Below are 19,482 nucleotides of genomic sequence, written 5' to 3'. Positions count from 1 at the left end.
ATTGAAAAAATCTTAAAGTTCTGTCAAGTTTGTTGTTTATCATTGCTAGACAGCCATTTTAAAGTGTTGGCATAGATTTTCAAGCTGATTTAAGTCAAAACTGTAACTCGACCAATGTCGTCTTGGTAAGCAACTCCAGTTTATATTTGGCTTTGTGTTTTAGGTTATTGTCCTGCTGAAAGGTGAATCTGTCTCCCAGTGTCTGTTGGAAAGCAGACTGAACCAGGTTTAACTCCAGGATTTTGCCTGTGCTTAGCTCTGCTATTTATCCTAAAATAACAGGGGCATAACTTTCACTGGGGACGCGGGGATATTCTGAAATTGCATTTTTGTCCCTCACAGTTTTATCACTGGAATGTGATACAAAACAAAGCTACGGTGTGCTTTAGGACCATGCGGACGTCTCCGAGCTGATTTTTTTTAAATTCCCCCCCTCCCACTTTTAAAACCGAAGTTGCACCCTGTGAAAATGTCTCCCTAGTTCTTGCCAATGACAAGCATGCCCATATCATGATGCAGCCACTTACAAATAATTGTATGTGTGGGGTACAGAAAGTCATTAAAAAATCATGTTAATTAAGCACATTTTTATTCCTGAATTGATATAGGCTTGCAATAACAAAGGAGTTGAATACTTATTGACTCAAGATGTTTCAGCTTTTCATTTTTCATTTATTTGTAAAAAAAAAAAATCTAAAAACATACTTCCACTTTGACATTATGGGGTGTTGTGTGTCAGCCAGTGATACGATCTCAATGGAATCCATTTTAAATTCTTAAGACAAAAGGCTACCTAAGGCAAAAACAAAAGGTGGGTGGGCATATAATTTGATCTAGCAACCCAAAGGTTGTGTGTTCAAATCTCGTCATGGACAACTTTAGTATTTTAGCTAATTAGCAACTTTTCAACTACTTACTACTTTTTAGCTACTTTGCTAAATATGTTATGTACTTTAAAAATGTGTGATATGTTACGAATTCCAATATGTTGTGGCTAACATTAGCTAGATGGCTAGGTTAAAGGGTTAAGGTTAGGGCTAGGGGAAGGGTTAAGGTTATGGTAAGGGGAAGAGTTAGCTAACATGCTAACTATTTGCAAATTCGTAAAATACCATACAAATTGTAATTCGTAACAAATCATATGAAATAAATGATGGACATCCACCAATTAATACATACGAAACGTAACATATCATATGAAATGGAGGGTCTACGTACAGATTTACGTACAGAATAATACGAAATGCTCTGAGTCTAGGTTAGCCAGAACTGCAATGCTGCTGGGTTTTTCAAGCTCAACAGTTTCCCATGTATCAAAAATGGGTCACCACCCAAAGGACATCCAGCCAACTTGACACACTGGTATGGAAGGATGGGAAGGATTGGAGTCAACATGGGCCAGCATCCCGGGGAACATTTTCGACACCTTGTAGAGTCCATGTGTCCCTGAAGTGAGGCTGTTCTGAGGGCAAAACGGGGAGTGCAAGTTGATATTAGGAAGGTGTTCTTAATGTTTTGTAAATTCAGTGTATATCATAACCATTGCACCTTTTCTGGCTACGATGAGTTCATATTTCTGAAGTAGCCATATAACAAATTACCATGAGCATCTCTCATTTAATTGGGCCTATTAGATAGGCTATTATAATTTAAATGTTTTGCTCTATGCATCCGAAAGGGAGCTAGGTTTATAACATATAGTAGAATAGTAGTAGTATAGTAGAACAGGTGAACAGACAGTTGATCTTTTGCATTGAAGTGTGTTGGCTACCACTATAATGGTGACAGACAATGTACAATATACAGACAATGGTGACATTTAACAGATCAAAGCTGCTCTGTAAAAGCCCCAGAAACAGAGACTGTTTTTCGTACAAGTGATCTTCTGCAATCCCGCTAACTTTGATTTATTCCTTTTTATTCATGTTGAGCTTAGGGATAGTGATGGAATGTAACCTCTTAACAGAGGTTAGAGAAGTGGGTTTGAATCCTAGGGCTGACTGTTATTATAACACTTCACTACCCACATGAAAAAATACTATCGTATTCAGTGTAGTGTTCTTGCAGAATTTACTGTAGTATTCACTGTAGTCTGCAAAAACACTACAGTGGATACTGTAGTGTTTACTGTAGTATACTGTAGTATTTACAGTTAACTATGGTATACATACTGTGGTAAAAGACAACTGTAGAATATACTATGGTAATTAATGTAGTGTTTTTGTGTATTGTAGTATACTGTAGTATTTACTGTAGTGTTTTTGTTTTATTATCTTTGACAAAGAAGTGGAGGCTTTCTTCTTCAGGAAACCTACTGGAGGTAGGTAGGACTGGGGTCGGAACAGATAGTTGAGAGCTTCTGCCCTTTTCTATAATCTGTAGGGAACACAATATATGGTCTATACATAGCATGTAGGTTTCTCACTTGTTGGTGGCTCAAACTGCGATATGGGGGAGGGGAATTGGCAGGGTATATGCAAATTAAACACTGTAGTATTTACTATTTAAAAGTGCAGTGTTTTTGCAGACCTTATTGTAGTATTTAGTACAGTTGTTTTGCAGATAGCACTGTAGTATTTACTATAGTATTCTACAGTATACTACAACATTCTATAGTAAGTACTACAATATACATGATCGATGGATCCTACAGTGTGTGGTGTAGTATTCTACAGTATACTACAGTTTCCGTTATAATTCTATAGTAAGTATTGTACTATTCTATAGTAAACTGTAGTATTTTGTCATGTGGGCAGACATTTAAGAGTATTCATTATCAGTATCCTAAAAAAGTAGACCTGGCTTTCCAACCAGATGATTAATGTGAAAATAAGGACTATTCATTGCTGAGGTTCCTATTTTGGAAGCTGGGACATCCTGAAGGTAAGTGTGCCTGTGTCGACCTCTGCTCTTGCAACAGCTTCTCTGTTTCAGTTCAGCCAAGTTCTTCTTTCAGTGGCACATGTCGGAGTGAACTGTGCTTGGGGGATGTTACATCCTCTGTTGCTATGGTTACATCACTGTCAACATCATGTATTACAGGATGAGGAAGTTCAGAAGGAACCTTCGGTCTGTGATGTCAACAAACATATCCTCACTAAGAGTGTGGTTATTATCGGTCAATACTGGCTCTGTCACATTAGGATGGAATGTGTTTAAAGTAAAATGCATAATTCTACTTTCATCATTGGTATATGATGTTGGGAGTTGAGTTGCCGCTTTCTTCCGTTTTTTAAGTGATTTCACATATCATAGTCTAATCATTTCACTACCGAATAGAGCTATGGAGAAAGTAGTGGATGGGACTGCCCTCTAGCGGTGAAAGATGTGGACTGCAGAGGCCTCTTCTCATTGAGCCCACCCACACATCAGCTGTCACACATGTCCTACAAACATTTAACCCACTTCTACCAGACAAGCTTCTAAAACAAAATGGCTCTGTGAAATATTTATGGTTGGCTTCCAAGCCATGTGAAACACGCCCTAACAGAATAAAAACTGACTCAGAATGTTTAGAAACTTGGCTTTTGACATTGTCTTGCGTAAAAAGTAGAATCTCATACATTTATCATCTGGTTTCCATGTTAAAATGAACCTGATTCCATTGTTAGTAGTATAACACAGCCAGGTCAAGCTCGACCAATAGACTATAAACACCAGTGGAGGCTGCTGAGGGGATGACGGCTCATAATAATGGCTGAAATGGAGTCAATGGAATGGTATCAAACACATGGTTTCTATGTGGTGGATACCATGCCACTGACTTCATTCCAGCCATTATTATGAGCCGTCATCCCCTCAGCAGGCTCCACTGATAAACACCCATATCTAACCATAGAAAACACCTCCTGACCAGCCCCCACTATGAAGTTGTCTCCTCAAGTAGGACAAGCACCTATCAGTTTAACAAATCAGGGCACACCAGTAGAAAAACGTTTAAAAATGTTCTGCAACAGAAAATTAAAACAAGCATTTCTTATTGGACAAGTTCCGATAGTACCTCCCTGTTTCAGCCTGTTTTCTTCCATTTCATGCCTAGTGAATACAACCCAGGTTCTATGGAGCAGAGTGACCGCCCAGGATCCGTTGGTGATCCGTGTAGACAGAGGCCTATTTTCCAGCATGTCAGTACTTGTAGGTGCCAATAAACACAGAGCCACAATGGAGTCAAGTCTCACAGCGAAACCGGAGATTAATGAAGTGACAAGGTGACTGCAACACCTCTTTCCTCAGATTGAGACAGAAGTCTCCAAGGTGATGGATCCACTTTATTAGGGTTTCCCGGGGCTTCAGTGAACATCAGGAGGTATTAAAATACAGTGCAATACAATACATAGTGCTCATCATACAGTTGGATCATGCCCAGGGCCATTTGTGGTGAAGTATCGGCAGCAAACATGCTACCTACATCAGGTCAAAATTAGACTGGTCCCAGATCAGTTTGTGATGTCCTGCCCACTCCTATGGTCATTAGAAATAACTATTGGCAAGACAGCACAAACTGATCTAGGACCAGGCTAGGTGGAAGTGTCAATAGAACAATATTTATCAAATATCACAGTGTTCAGTTCTCATAACAGGTACCAAAAGCAAGAACATCAACAACCTGTCAATCATGTTTGACAAATGGAGAAAAACATTACAGTACAATATTACTGTTGTACTGTGCCTTTAAAAACACTAGGCCTATTGGTTGGTTTTAAAATGCAGCAAGGAGAGTTTATCAGTGTAAGGTTATAAGGTTTTCTCTAAGGAAACTGCCAGAAACAAAGCAGTTCAAAGTTCATAGGTGAAAGGTTATAAATGCTGAAGAGAAAAGTGCAAATCTTAAGACGGTGGGTGTTTGAAGGGATTGATGCTGCTGCACCAAGGTAACCTCTTGCCGGATACATCAACGGGGCACAAATACATATGATCCACAATGCACTTCTATGCTATCACAATCCTACTATCTCAGCACTATGCTGCTGTCTTGTGCTTCGTTAGTTTGCCTCTTCCACATGCCTTCCTCCACTGTGACCTGGCACATCATGAATCAGTGTTGTGCTTTTATGATACCATAGCCATCTCTCTCCTGTATGTCTCTTACTGCAGCCCGATCCTGACAACCACACACTCTCTCTGGTTCATGGGTAATTCCCTGAACATCAACTATAAGAACAGCAACCAACCAAGGGCACAGTAAAAGCATAGGAACCCATTAGTCTTTGGAACAGAAGATTGAAAATAGAAGTGCACTTACCTTTGGGGTGCAAGAGAGAGATAGAGAGATGGAGAAATATGGAGAGGGAAATCCTACATACAATACAGTACGCTGCACAAGTCATGTCACGTCACACAGCTACCATACGTAGTAGAAAACCAGTTTTCAACCAGGAAACTACATCATCATGACATCATATGCCATTTTGCCTGTTGGGGATGGTAGTGAGAGATGCAGGGTTGTCACTGTGAATGATGTCACTGACTTTAATGAGGTTTCGGTAGCTCAGTAGCTCGGTGGAAGTGTGGCATGCTGGAGGGTCAGGGGTCACTTCTTTCTGGGTATGCTCAGATGAGGAGCATATGGTCACTTTTCATGGGGTACTGGGACAGAAGAACCCGCACACTCACGTACTCCAACACATACCTTTATAACAACCTTATAACAACCTCTCTGCCTTTGTTATTTACAAAACGTTTCAATCCCAAATGGATCTTGGTCCGGTTGCTGTTAACCTATAAAAGCTATGTGTTGGAGTAACTGAGTGTGCAGGCCCACTAGTCCTCCATGTCTCGGATGAGCACCCTGAGCTCCTCATCAGTCAGCTGGTTGACCTCCATGATCTTCTCCAGCTGTTCAGCGTAGCACGCTGTGTCCTGCAGGAAGTGAGGTATCCTCACGGGCTCCATCTGCGCCAGGCCTTTCAGCCGATCCACGTCCTCGTACGACACCTGGGCAAGCAGACAGACAGAAACAATCGAGATCATGCTATTGTGTTTTAGAACAAGCAAATAAAAACATCAGACAGAAACAATCCAGATGGAATAATGTAATGCAAGCAGGTTTCTATTCAGCAGGGATTGCCACTGGCCAACCCTTCTCCAGGCAGGCTTTTGTTCCAGCCCTACTCTAACACACCAGGAACTGTGAATCCATGCTCTGATGAGCAGCTCATTAGAATCAGATGTGCTAAAGCATGGCAGGAACAAAAGCCTGCATACCAAGTAGCTCTCTAGGAGGAGGGTTGGCCACCTGTGCTATACAGATATGCCTAGAACAGACAGCAGTAACACTGGAAGCCCATCTGTGTGAAACACATTGAGTCATGTGTTCCCTCTCTATGCCTGAAGTCATAATATGGTCTGCTCTGCTTTCTCCTCATACTGCTGTATTTACGTAAGCTTTTTCAGCCTGGCATCTCATTTAAATTCATGTGCAAATAGGCATTGTAGTTATGGTGGAGAGAGAGGGAGAGAGGAGAGCGATACGAAAGCTGTGCAGTCAAACACATCGCCCTTTGCGTCTCCTGTCTGCAGTGTAATGCAAACCCTTTGAAAAATAATCATTACTCACAAAAAGGCATAGGATGCAGGTTAGGCAGCCTCCTGATAAACCTACTGTTGCTATGTCTATGGGTCCTAGTCTGATATATTAAACATACCCCCTGTTACCCACCTTCCCCAGAGACATTAGCAGCTGGAAGTCAATCTTCTCTCTGTGTCTCAGGATCTTCAGGATGCCATCCAGGTAAACCTGGTCCTTACTGAAACAACCTGAAATATACAACAACAAGCCCATGGAGATGACATCAGTACGTACTGAAACAGCCAAGTCCACTGTCACGCACTGACCATAGTTTGCTTTGTATGTTTATATGCTTTGTTTGGTCAGGGTGTGATCTGAGTGGGCATTCTATGTTGTATGTCTAGTTAGTCTATTTCTATGTTTGGCCTGATATGGTTCTCAATCAGAGGCAGGTGTTAGTAATTGTCTCTGATTGGGAACCATATTTAGGTAGCCTGTTTTGTGTTGGGTTTTGTGGGTGGTTGTTTCTTGTCTTCTGTCTATGCACCAGATAGGACTGTTTCGGTTTTTCCACATTTGTTGTTTTGGTATTTTGTAGTGTTCACATTTATGGTCTTTATTAAACATGTTGAACTCTAACCACGCTGCGCTTTGGTCCGATCCTTTGTCCACAGAAGAAAGCTGTTACATCCACATTCATTACATCAGAAGTTAAAAACAGCCAAGGTCACATTCATTACATCAGAAGTTAAAAACAGCCAAGGTCACATTCATTACATCAGAAGTTAAAAACAGCCAAGGCCACATTCATTACATCAGAAGTTAAAAACAGCCAAGGCCACATTCATTATATCAGAAGTTAAAAACAGTCAAGGCCTGGTAGAAAATGCTGACTCCAGTAGGAGGAAAAGCTCAAGTAAGAGATAGGCGTGTAGCTGCATGCAGGACCGCCTATGTACAGATGTAGGAGCTTAATTTGATCACCCTGTTGCAGGAATACTTTCCTGCAATGCAGAACATTCAGAACGTGTGGTGTATCGGCGGTTTAAAAAGGCTTCTGAAGTTTGCAATTTACACCTTCAAATTTCAGACTTGATTTTCCCTTACGAAAGATGTATCGACCCCTACAAAAATGTCCATTAATTATAATCCACATAATAATTCACATTTCCTGTTGCTGCAGGATTGATTATTTTCCTGCTGTAGCAAACCGGCTCAAATTAAGATACTACATCTGGATGAGCGTGTGAACAAACGGTTATGTCTGTGTTAGTTACCTGGCTGTGCGGTGTTGGTCTGTCCCCTCTTGGCTCGTACACAATAGTCCCAGCGTGTGTTGGGGTCCTGGACGAAGCGTCCCAGGCTGTGGAACAGCTGAGAGAAGGACATGCGGCTGGCCTGGTACACAGTGTAGTAGAGCAAGGCAGCCCTCCACAGGGTAGGGTCCTTACGGAACAGGACAGAGTGGATGCTGGCCAGCCCCTCCTCCGTGGGGTTCAAAGGTCGGAGGTTGTGCTTCTTCCTGCCGACTCCGCTGTTCCACGGCTGCTGGGCGTTGTTGATGCCCCGGAAGTAGTGTGTGCCTGGGCAGAGGGTACAGACACAGGAAATGATCGCAGTGGCTATATTGCACCACCAGGGTGAGGAGTCCCAAGCTGACCTCATCCTAGAAAAAATAACAGTGCTGCTGAGTACAGCAGAGCAGACTAGTGGGCCGGTGAATTACTGAGAGCAAACAGCAAGTTCAGTATTGAGTGGTCCAGGACCATGAGTAATGATTGTGTTCATTTAAATGTGCTGTGGTTGTGGAAGTGCCTCTTATCAACCAATACATATTTTGCACCTAGCACTCCTGACCCATTCTCCCTGATCCAGGACAACTGTGTGCATTGTTACCCTTGAATTACTGTGTGGCTGCAATACTGGAACAAACACTGGGATTTGTGCACCTCTTGACAAAACTAAGCACCCCTAGAGGTATAATGGAGTTATAGTACCAACCGATCTCGTGTCGTAGCATGCCCTCCAGCCAGTGTTCCCGGGCTGTGGCAATGTTGATGGTCAGAGTGGGCCGGCTGTTCACCACCGTCATGGACGCTCTGGAGAGGAGGTCGTCTGTCACGTTGACCACTATCTGACAACAGAGAGAGGGAGAGATTTTGAGATTTTTCTGGCAAAGACACCACATAGAGATATGTGGTTAAGAAACCTCTACCTTAATAAGCGCTACGGTACCATAGCAGAATATGGGGTTACTATGTGGGAATTGCTTTGATTCTGGTGTGCAGAATGTTAATTATAGTGATCTTAGGGGGTTTGTTCTTTTGGGAGATTTAGGAGGAACAAGATTAACCAGGTCCTGGGAGAGTGGTATTTTCTTATGTCTGTTTCCCATGGTCTCTATGACCTTCATGGCTCAGAACGTGTCAGAAGTTATTATTCATTTATTCAACAAAAACAACAGGGCTGTAAAGCGGATGTGCTCATGGAAATGGAAACCTTGTACAAGTCGGGGATGTCAGCCTTCTCCTGTAACTGTGTGGCTGTTCTTTTATAGCCATGGGACATCTGGGAACTGCTCTCTGACATAACCACTAGATGGATGAACATACAGTGCCTTCAGAAAGCATTCATACCCCTTGACTTAAACCACATTTTGTTGTGTTACAGCCTGAATTAAAAAATATTACATATATTTTACCCAATAATGACAAAGTGAAAACATGTTTTTAGTTTTTGCAAATGTATTTAAATGAAATACAGAAATATCAAATTTACATAAGTATTCACACCCCTGAGTCAACATTATTCTGTAGAGGCTTCCTTCTTTGCCCTCTGTCATTTAGGTTGGTATTGTAGAGTAACTACAATGTTGTTGATCCATCCTCAGTTTTCTCCTATCACAGCAATTAAACTCTTTTAAAGTCACCATTGGTCACCAAAATATATGTTCTTTACCATTTGGCCATCAGATTTGCCACCAATGCTCCTTATAGGACACATCACTGCACTCTATACTCCTCTGTAAATTGGTAATCTCTGTATATCTGTCGCAAGACCCACTGGTTGATGCTTATTTATAAAACCCTCTTAGGCCTCACTCCCCCCTATCTGAGATATCTACTTCAGCCCTCATCCTCCACATACAACACCCGTTCTGCCAGTCACATTCAGTTAAAAAGGTGCCCAAAGCACACACATCCCTGGATCGCTTGTCTTTTCAGTTTGCTGCAGCTAGCAACTGGAACAAGCTGCAACAAACACTCAAATTGGACAGCTTTATCTCAATCTCTTCATTCAAAGACTCAATCATGTTGTCTCTACCTTCTTTCCCTTTGTGCTGTTGTCTGTGCCCAACAATGTTCGTACCCTCTTTTGTGCTGCTACCATGTTGTGCTGCTGCCATGTGTTTCTACCATTTTGTTGTCATGTTGTGTTGCTACCATGCTGTGTTGTCATGTGTTGCTGCCATGCTATGTTGTTGTCTTAGGTCTCTCTTTATGTGGTGTGTTGTCTCTCTTGTCGTTCGTTATGTGTGTTTTGTTCTATATTTTTATTTCATTTATTTTGAATCCCCCATCCCCGCAGAAGGCCTTTTGCCTTTTGGTAGGTCATCATTGTAAATAAGAATTTGTTCTTAACTGACTTGCCTAGTTAAATAAACATAAAAAATAAAAAAATTGGCCTCATGGTGAAATCCTTGAGCGGTTTCCTTCCTCTCCGGCAACTGAGTTAGGAAGGACGCCTGTATCTTTGTAGTGACTGGGTGTCACGCCCTGACCTTAGAGATCCTTATTTATTCTCTATGTTTGGTTAGGTCAGGGTGTGACTCGGGTGGGAGAATCTATGTTTTCTATTTCTTTGTGTTTTTGGCTGAGTATGGTTCCCAATCAGAGGCAGCTGTCTATCGTTGTCTCTGATTGGGGATCATATATAGGTTGTCATTTTCCATTTGGGTTTTGTGGGGAGTTATTTTCTGTTTAGCTGTTTTGTTGCCCGACAGAGCTGTGCGCTTTCGTTTTTTTCTACTTTGTTATTTTGTTGCAGTGTTCAGTTTATTAAAAATAATGAACACCTACAACGCTGCACCTTGGTCTCCTTCTTCAACCCACGAGATCCGTTACACTGGGTGTATTGATACAACATCCAAAGTGTAATTAAGAACTTATCCATGCTCAAAGGGATATTCAATGTCTGTTTTTATTTTTTTACCCATCTACCAATAGGTTCCCTTCTTTGTGAGGCATTGGAAAACCTTGCTGGTCTTTGTGGTTGAATCTGTGTTTGAAATTCATTGCTCGACTGAGGGACAGATAATTGTATGTGTGGGGTATCATGTTAAACACTATTACTGTCCATGCAACTTATTAAGTGACTTTTATGCACATTTTTACTCCTGAACTTATTTAGTCTTGCCACAACAGAGGGGTTGAATACTTATTGACTCAAGATTTCTAAAAACATAATTCCACTTTGACATTATGGAGTTTTGTGTGTAGGCCAGTGACAAAAAATATATATTTAATCTATTTTAAATTCAGGCTGTAGCAACAAAATGTGGAAAAAGTCAAGTGGTGTGAATCCTTTCTGAAGGCACTGTAGTTGACCCTGGATCTGTGGTAAGGGGTTGCTTCTACCATTCTCCAGGTAAAAGTTGCCCTTGACCACAGTTCTAGAATCAGATTACTCCAGCTGGCTCATATCCTCTCACCTCCCCAATACAACCCTCCTTTTCCATGTACTTCTTGACCAGGTACCAGATACGGCACTTGGTGAGCAGGTTGCCTCCTGTGGCTTGCTCAAACTTCTCATAATTCCCATACTTCTGGAGGGCCAACTCCATGATACGCACCGCCTGTAGGGGGAGAGAAACACAATGACAGAAAACATTATGCTAAAATCTAATAATGGACTTAGGTGTTATCTCAGTGAGGATACAGCTACAAAGGCTTGATTCAGTTCAGGAGTACAACGTGTTCAGATGATATTGAGGGAAATAACAAGATCCTTCAGTTGATTTGTTTGGAGGGATATACTGCATAGCAGAGCTATCTATGATTAGGCTATATAAATAGCTCCCTTTTAGGAATAGCACTTGGAGTTGTTTTGTCAGGTGGCAAGGCCAGGGCAGGACAGGTCAGTGCTTTCTCTCTTCTCTCTGTGGTGTGGTCAGGGCTGTGGACTAGGCTTAATAGAAACAGTCCCTGCTCCCTACAGATCATTACAGAGATCATCCTCTCTCTCGCCCCAGCGCACACGCCATAGAGATCAAATAGAGACTGGAAATCAAGTCAGTTCTGTTAAATGTACAGTAACTGGAGTTGTTGCGCAATAGCACAATTAGCTGTTGAAGTCACACAGTGTAAATGAGTTCCTGAAGCTTATCAGGGTTAAGATAACTGCATGAGGTAGCCTAAACAACATGAAGTTGGGCAGATAGGCTAATTTGTGTTTCATCGTTTGAAGTTTAATAACAGTTGATTGTCAGCATTGAGGATCAAAACAAAAAAAGGGGTTCTATTCTACATCAGTGTAGTGAATGGCCACACAGCTATACACAATGGGAATGTGTAAAACAATACTAATCCCAGGAGTGGAAGAAAGTAAACATGATAGCACAAACGGCAACGTCCACCACAGGATCACATTACCTACATTTTCTGTAGTCTTCACTCAACAAAAGAGGCTGCCATAGGTTCCTATCAGTATACTAGTGTTACCCAGATAGCAAGCACACAACAGAACACCTTAGGGGTTGCTATTCAATTCCAACCGCACTCAAAACACTAGCCCAGACTACATTCTATTAATTCTACTGGACTATATGTTATACAGCAGGCTACCTAGTACAATCACTGTGATTTACAGTAGTGCTTGAAATAATATTTTCTTGGAAATGTATTTCTCCCTCAAATCATTCTTGAAGCTCCGCTAACTATTGCGTGAGGTACAAAGATGTGCAGTAATATTCATGTATCCAATAACCTTTATGATGTCTGATTTCTCTTGTCTCTCTTGTTGGGGTAATCACAACATGACTTTTAACATACTCACTCAGCTATTGATCTATCGTTAGAGTAGCTTGTTGGCTATCTGGCCTTTCTAAGGGCTAATGTGGATAGCCATTTGATAAATACTAATGTGGATAGATCTCCAGACTACAGCTCAGACAGAGAGAGCACTGGTGTCTCATTCCACCCCCTGACTGGTGTGCTAAGCTTGAGTTTTAAAGCACCTTTCCCCCCCAACTAATCTATCCAAGCTTGTCTGTCAGGGTTTGTCTGCTGCCTGGCTACGTGGCTTTCACCGAGTGAGCATATTTAATTCAGCTCAGTCCTGGGAGAATAAGAGGTTTGGCAGAGAAAAATTGTTTGGCCACAGGCTCTGGGCTTGACCCCGGCACAATGTGCCTCACTATTTAAAATCAGCCGGCTCAGCAGTAGTATTGGGCACTTGGGACATGGTTTAGGACAGGGTAGGTCATCTGTACCGACCTCTGGAAGTGCTTACTGTTTGTTGTGCCTATTCTACTTCTTGCCTTAGTTGTATTAAAACTTGTCTCCTGTCCTTAGACTTACCTGTAACAGTAATTGGCATGATAATTCGCTCCTCACCTCTCCACTGTTATAGCTGATGTGTAGGGACATTTATGGTTTAAAATGGCCCAAAAAAACACTATTAATTAATTGACCTGGGTCTCACCTGTGTCAGGAAGCGGTCGGAGGCATTGTTGTGGCGAGCCAGCACCAGCGGAGACACAGGGTTGCTGTACTCAAACTGAGGATTGTAGCTAAAGTCCGACTTGAAGAACTTCACCTTCTCCTTCTCCACGTTGGACGGCTTGATGGCAGTGAGGATGCAAAGCTTCTTGATTCCGGCGTTCTCCCCTTCCCGCATCACCCCTCCTCTGGGCAGCGAGGGCAGCTTGGTACGGGGTGAGCTGGAAAAGCAGGTCTTCCGTGGCCGGGTGACAGGGCGGGGGGACAGGCCCATGGTGCTACCCAGGACCCTGATGCTGTGGGCTGCCTTTTGTCCGCTGGCAAAGCCCCCTGAGGCGGAGGAGAAGATATGGTGGTGGGAGGAGTGCCTGGTGTCCCTGGTGTCTCCGCTGCCCTGCTGGCCCAACAGTAACAGAGGAGTTACAGACGGATGGTGGTGGTTATCGTGTGACCTGCTGGATGTAGAGGCACATCTCACAGTCTTCTTGGGCCTGCGGTACGGGGAGTGCTTTGGGCTCTGTCTCTCCTCCTCCTCGCCCTGCAGGAGCACATTGTAGCTGCTGGTTCCTGTGGTGAAGAGGTCCTTGAGGATGCTGGAGGACAGCTTCTCCAGGCACACCTGAGTGGGGCTCAGAGGCTGCTTGTCCGGCACAGTGGGGCTTGAGTACTTCTTAGAGATCTCCATCTCTACCGGCACTGTCAAGCTCAGGAGGTACTTCTTAGACTGCTCCATCTCTGGCCAATGGAGCCTTTCTGAAACAACAAGTGATGATGACTGACCGAGGGTTGAGTCAGTAATACTGACGCAGCAGCTTACTTATTTTAGATTCTCTCACTAACTCACTGAACAGTACATAGACTAATCCTCTTACAGAACGAGACAGGGGAGCTTCTTCAGTCTGCAGCCAGTTCAGCTCTAAAGCTAGATTTCTGTGAATTATGTCATGTGTGCATGTGTTGTTTACAGAACCCAATAGAGGATTATTCAATAGCTCAGAGGGTGATATCATTAGTTTGTGTTTGCAGAGCAACACTGACTCACTCAGCCCAAGGCAATAAAGGCTGCTTCTATCCTCCTCCATTTCATAGAATCACAGTGCATAGACCTCAAATGGACATTTCCGACAACCTCTCCAGTTACAGCTTTATAGCAATACCAGCAGTCCTTAGTGGGACTATTATGCACAAAGCACAGTCAGTTATGATGTAGGCGTGTCGCCAAATGATTCCCATCGTGCCTCCAGAGTCTGACAGGGTAGCAGCCATAGTGCAGAGCCTTGTGTCCTGTGCTCCAGTGAGATGGGCTGGTTGACCAGGAGCGTCATCACACTGTGTATAACTACTTTGTTCAGACAGGAGCACTGATGTGGAAGCTATGCAACCACTGCACTAACAACTCAACCAATTCAGGACTTCTGCAGATCACATGGCAACAACAGATTTCAAAACAAACCATGTCAGATAACAGTGCCCAAGCTGAATCATTCCAAAAGATGAGTCCGTAGCTGGTCATGGAACAAATACATTAAGAATGGATAAATATCCTTTGACCATGTCAATGTACTAACAAGTACTGCAACAGCTACTGACAGTAATAATGCATTGTTAGACTTGTTATAACAATGTTGGTGTACTTTTTATATGCTTACTCTTTTAAATGTGTGCTTTTATAGATGTTTTATCTTGTGTATGTAAAAGTGACTTTTGGTGTCTTGAAAGGTGCTTGAAAAGTTAAGCACGTACGTTATGACTGCTTTATAATGTCTAACATGTCTATTATGTCTCTACAAGATCATCAGCAGACTCCAGCACCATCGTCTACCATTCCCTGACCAGCTCACTCCGCTCAAGCCATAAACTGACCCTCTCCATCTTCAGAGGATGCAGCTTTCAACTTGGCCTCTATCTGTTGACCTGTCATGATACTAGTGCTTGTTGTTTTTTGCTCTAGAACGGATTTAAAAATAGAATACATTTTTACTATTAAAAACATAAAATTAACGGATGTCAAAACAACAGCCAGTTTCAGAGTGAGTGGAAATGCAGCATATATGCAGCACAATTTATTATAAGCATTTTATCTGTTTGAAGTGCAGTGTGTTTTTGTTGTTGCTGGCTTTCTGGACAGATTGGAAAGCTAATGTTAGCTAATTCAAGCAAATTCAAGTCATACACAGATGAAGTGCATACATACCAGTGACTTTTATTGATTCGAGCATTGATTCGAGTCTTTGTTCTGTGGACCACCTCTTGACAACAACGTCTTCCAAGCAAAAAAAAACTAGTAGCTAGCTAACGTTAGCTAGCTAATACGTAACCTTGGCTAATGTAGCTAGCTAACCAGTTTACCAACTGTCACTAACCTAACTAGCTAGCTAGATCAAACTAAACAAGATTAGCTAGCTAGCGAACTAACTAGATGGTCAAATAACGATAACAGATAACCAGCTAACTGAGAATGTCATCAGTCATTCCGTACTCCTGTAGCTCTCAAACTGTTATAGAGACTGAAGAAAGAAATGACACAAGCTAAGAGCGGTTTCCATGGTGCCCAGGCAACGTCACACAGAAACGATTGTGCTACTGTGAGATGACGTTTTCAGTAAAAAGACAAGAGATTCGATTTTTTGCAACTAATATTATTCCAAAGTGTCATTACAGTTTATACATATTTGTATTATGCTTTTCACTTTTTTTAACTAAACCTCATACAAATTCGGCCAAATTGTTTAATAAATGTAGCTTCATTCAATATCTGCTCATCTGATTCCATGTATTTCTGCATGTTTTAAATTTGTGACTCAGACTCAATGGCATAAAGAAAAGCATATGCTTAATTTAACCGGGCAGGTCAAATTCCATCCTCCTTATGTCTCACTGAAGGTAGGGCCTTGAATTATGGGATTATAATGATGACAGAAGCACAGGGCTTGTATTTTGAATTTCGTGAACACACACTATTTATGATTCATGGTTGCAAGTATGATTCGCAAGTTTGTATCATGATGTGTGAAAGATTTAAGAATGGTCGCAAACTTGTAATTTGACATTTGAATACATTCAATACGATTTAAAGCATAAAGTGAATTTACGAGTATGAATATTCTACTGTGAATTTAAGATACACTTGCAGATTTTGAATCTGCATGTACTCAGAGTTCTGTCACTGTTATCACCTTACCAAGAGATTTGTAAATTTGTAGAAAGTTTTGTTCATTTGTAGAGATTTGCTCTGGGGCAGGACCTTTTACTCATGAGTCCTGACCAATCAGTTTCCTCTGCCAAAACCACAGCTGCCTAACCATTGGCTGGATTGTTCCATCAATCAAAACATTTTTATCATGTGAAACATAATGGTACATTTCAGATGTACCGGTTCATAGATGTGAGCACCTGTGTGATGAGAGTAAGAGGAGATGTAGGGAAAAGTTAAAGAAGCATGGAGATGTCTTTAAGAGAAAGGGGGAGTCAGGAGAAGCTATGAATGCAGAGTTCTCTATGTTTGAGATGACGTTGGCGTTGGAAGGCTGTGGGCAAGCTGCTCCTAGAGATAGGGTATGTTATGTGATCAAATCAAATTTTATTGGACACATACACATGCTTAGCAGATGTTAATGCGAGTGTGGCGAAATGTTTGTGCTTCTACATCCGACCGTGCAGTAATATCTAACAAGTAATCTAACAATTTCACAAAAACGACCTTATACACACAAGTGTAAAGGAATTAATAAGAATATGTACAAAAAATATATGGCTGAGCGATGGCCAAACGGCATAGGCAAGATTCAGTAGATGGTATAGATTACAGTATATACATATGAGATGAGTAATGTGGGGTATGTGAACATTATATAAAGTGCCATTGTTTAGAGTGACTAGTGATACATTTATTACATCCATTTTTTTATTATTACAGTGGCTAGCGATTTGAGTCAGTATGTTGGCAGCAGCCACTCAATGTTAGTGATGGCTGTTTAACAGTATGATGGCCTTGAGATATAAGCTGTTTTTCAGTCTCTCGGTCCCTGCTTTGATGCACCTGTGCTGACCTCGCCTTCTGGATGATAGCGGGATGAAGAGGCAGTGGCTCGGGTGGTTGCTGTCCTTGATTATCTTTTTGGCCTTCCTGTGACATCGGGTGGTGCAGGTGTCTTGGAGGGCAGGTAGTTTGCCCCCGGTGATGCGTTGTGCAGACCTCACTACCCTCTGGAGAGCCTTGCGGTTGTGGGCGGAGCAGTTGCCGTACCAGGCGGCATACAGGATGATCTCGATTGTGCATCTGTAAAAGCTTGTGAGTATTTTTGGTGACAAGCCAAATTTTGAACTTCTTCACCGCGTTGTCTGTGTGGGTGGACCATTTCAGTTTGTCCGTGATGTGTACGCCAAGGAACTTAAAACTTTCCACCTTCTCCACTACTGTCCCGTCAATGTGGATAGGGGGCTGCTCCCTCTGCTGTTTCCTGAAGTCCACGATCATCTCCTTTGTTTTGTTGATGTTGAGTGTGAGGTTGTATTTCCTGACACCACACTCAGAGGGCCCTCACCTCCTCCCTGTAAGCCGTCTCGTCGTTGTTGGTAATCAAGCCTACCACTGTAGTGTCGTCTGCAAACGTGTTGAGTTGGAGGAGTGCATGGCCACGCAGTCATGGGTGAACAAGGAGTACAGGAGAGGGCTGAGAACGCACCCTTGTGGGGCCCCAGTGCTGAGGATCAGCGGGGTGGAGATGTTGTTTCCTACCCTCACCACCTGGGGGCGGCCCGTCAGAAAGTCCAGGACCCAGTTGCACAGGGCGGGGTTGAGACCCAGGGTCTCGAGCTTAATGACCAGTTTGGAGGGTACTATGGTGTTAAATGCTGAGTTGTAGTCGATGAACAGCATTCTTACATAGGTATTCCTCTTGTCCAGATGGGTTAGGGCAGTATGCAATGTGATTGCGATTGCATCATCTGTGGACCTATTGGGGCGGTAAGCAAATTGGAGTGGGTCTAGGGTGTCAAGTAGGGTGGAGGTGATATGATCCTTGACTAGTCTCTCAAAGCACTTCATGATGACGGAAGTGAGTGCTACGGGGCGATAGTCATTTAGCTCAGTTACCTTCGCTTTCTTGGGAACAGGAACAATGGTGGCCCTCTTGAAGCATGTGGTAACAGAAGACTGGGATAGGGATTGATTGAATATGTCCGTAAAAACGTGCGAGGGTTAACACGTTTAAATGTTTTACTCACGTTGGCTGCGGTGAAGGAGAGTCCGCAGGTTTTGGTAGCAGGCCGTGTCGGTGGCACTGTATTTTCCTTAAGCGAGGGAAGAAGTTGTTTAGTTTGTCTGGGAGCAAGATATCGGGGTCCGCGACGGGGCTGGTTTTCTTCTTGTAGTCCGTGATTGACTGTAAACCCTGTCTCGTGTCTGAGCCGTTGAATTGCGACTCTATTTTGTTTCTATACTGACGCTTCGCTTGTTTGATTGCCTTGCGGAGGGAATAGCTACACTGTTTGTATTTGGTCATGTTTCCGGTCTCCTTGCCCTGATTAAAAGCAGCCATCAATCCACGGTTTCTGGTTGGGGAAGATTTTAATAGTTGCTGTTGGTACAACATCCCCGATGCACTTGCTAATAAACTCACTCACCGAATCAGAGTATATATTAATGTTGTTGTTCAACGCTATCCGGAACATATCCCAGTCTACGTGATCGAAGCAATCTTGAAGCGTGGAATCAGATTGGTCGGACCACCATTGAACAGACCTGAGCACGGGCGTTTCCTGTTTTAGTTTCTGTCTATGGGCTGGGAGCAACAAAATGGAGTCGTGGTCAGATTTTCCGAAAGGAGGGCGAGGGGTGGCTTTGTATGCATCGCGGAAGTTACAATAACAATGATGCAGAATTTTCCCAGCCCTGGTCGTGCATTCGATATGCTGATAAAATGTAGGGAGCCTTGTTTTCAGATTAGCCTTGTTAAAATCCCCAGCTACAATAAATGCAGCCTCAGGATATGTGGTTTTCAGTTTACATAGAGTCCAATGAGGTTGAGGTTGAGGTGTCTGCTTGGGGGGGTGTACACAACTGTGATTATAATCAAAGACAATTCTCTTGGGTTCCTGTATGTTGTTTTGATCACGTCACGACTCGTTATTCATAAGGCATACACCCCCGCCCTTCTTCTTACCAGAGAGATGCTTGTTTCTGTCGGCGCGATGTGTGAAGAAACCAGGTGTCTATAACGTATGACCCATGTTTCCGTGATACAGAGAATGTTA

The 19,482-nt window shown here is 42.7% G+C and overlaps 1 protein-coding gene across 2 annotated transcripts; it reads right to left on the bottom strand.

The window, feature by feature from the left end:
- Nucleotides 1–4,253: 4,253 nt before the first annotated feature.
- LOC110488145 (putative tyrosine carboxypeptidase MATCAP2) lies at nt 4,254–16,071 on the bottom strand. Of its 2 annotated transcripts, none has more exons than XM_021560183.3 (7): nt 15,422–16,071; nt 13,211–13,976; nt 11,220–11,363; nt 8,510–8,642; nt 7,786–8,091; nt 6,659–6,756; nt 4,254–5,934 (listed from the first exon to the last, which is right to left on the bottom strand). In XM_021560183.3, the coding sequence occupies exons 2-7, from the start codon at nt 13,958–13,960 to the stop codon at nt 5,761–5,763; spliced, it is 1,605 nt and encodes a 534-aa protein (XP_021415858.2). In that variant the 5' UTR covers nt 13,961–13,976; nt 15,422–16,071; the 3' UTR covers nt 4,254–5,760. The 2 variants fall into 2 exon arrangements, with proteins under 2 accessions (XP_021415858.2, XP_021415857.2); XM_021560182.3 differs by having other exon boundaries at nt 13,211–13,980; nt 15,422–16,067.
- Between the last annotated feature and the right edge of the window lie 3,411 nt (nt 16,072–19,482).

Source organism: Oncorhynchus mykiss, chromosome 30, assembly GCF_057628025.1.
Source record: "Oncorhynchus mykiss isolate SJ-2025 chromosome 30, ASM5762802v1, whole genome shotgun sequence".
Taxonomy (NCBI): Eukaryota; Metazoa; Chordata; class Actinopteri; order Salmoniformes; family Salmonidae; genus Oncorhynchus; species Oncorhynchus mykiss.
Note: the sequence above shows the minus strand (reverse complement) of the source record. Positions and strands in the feature narration are given on the sequence as shown.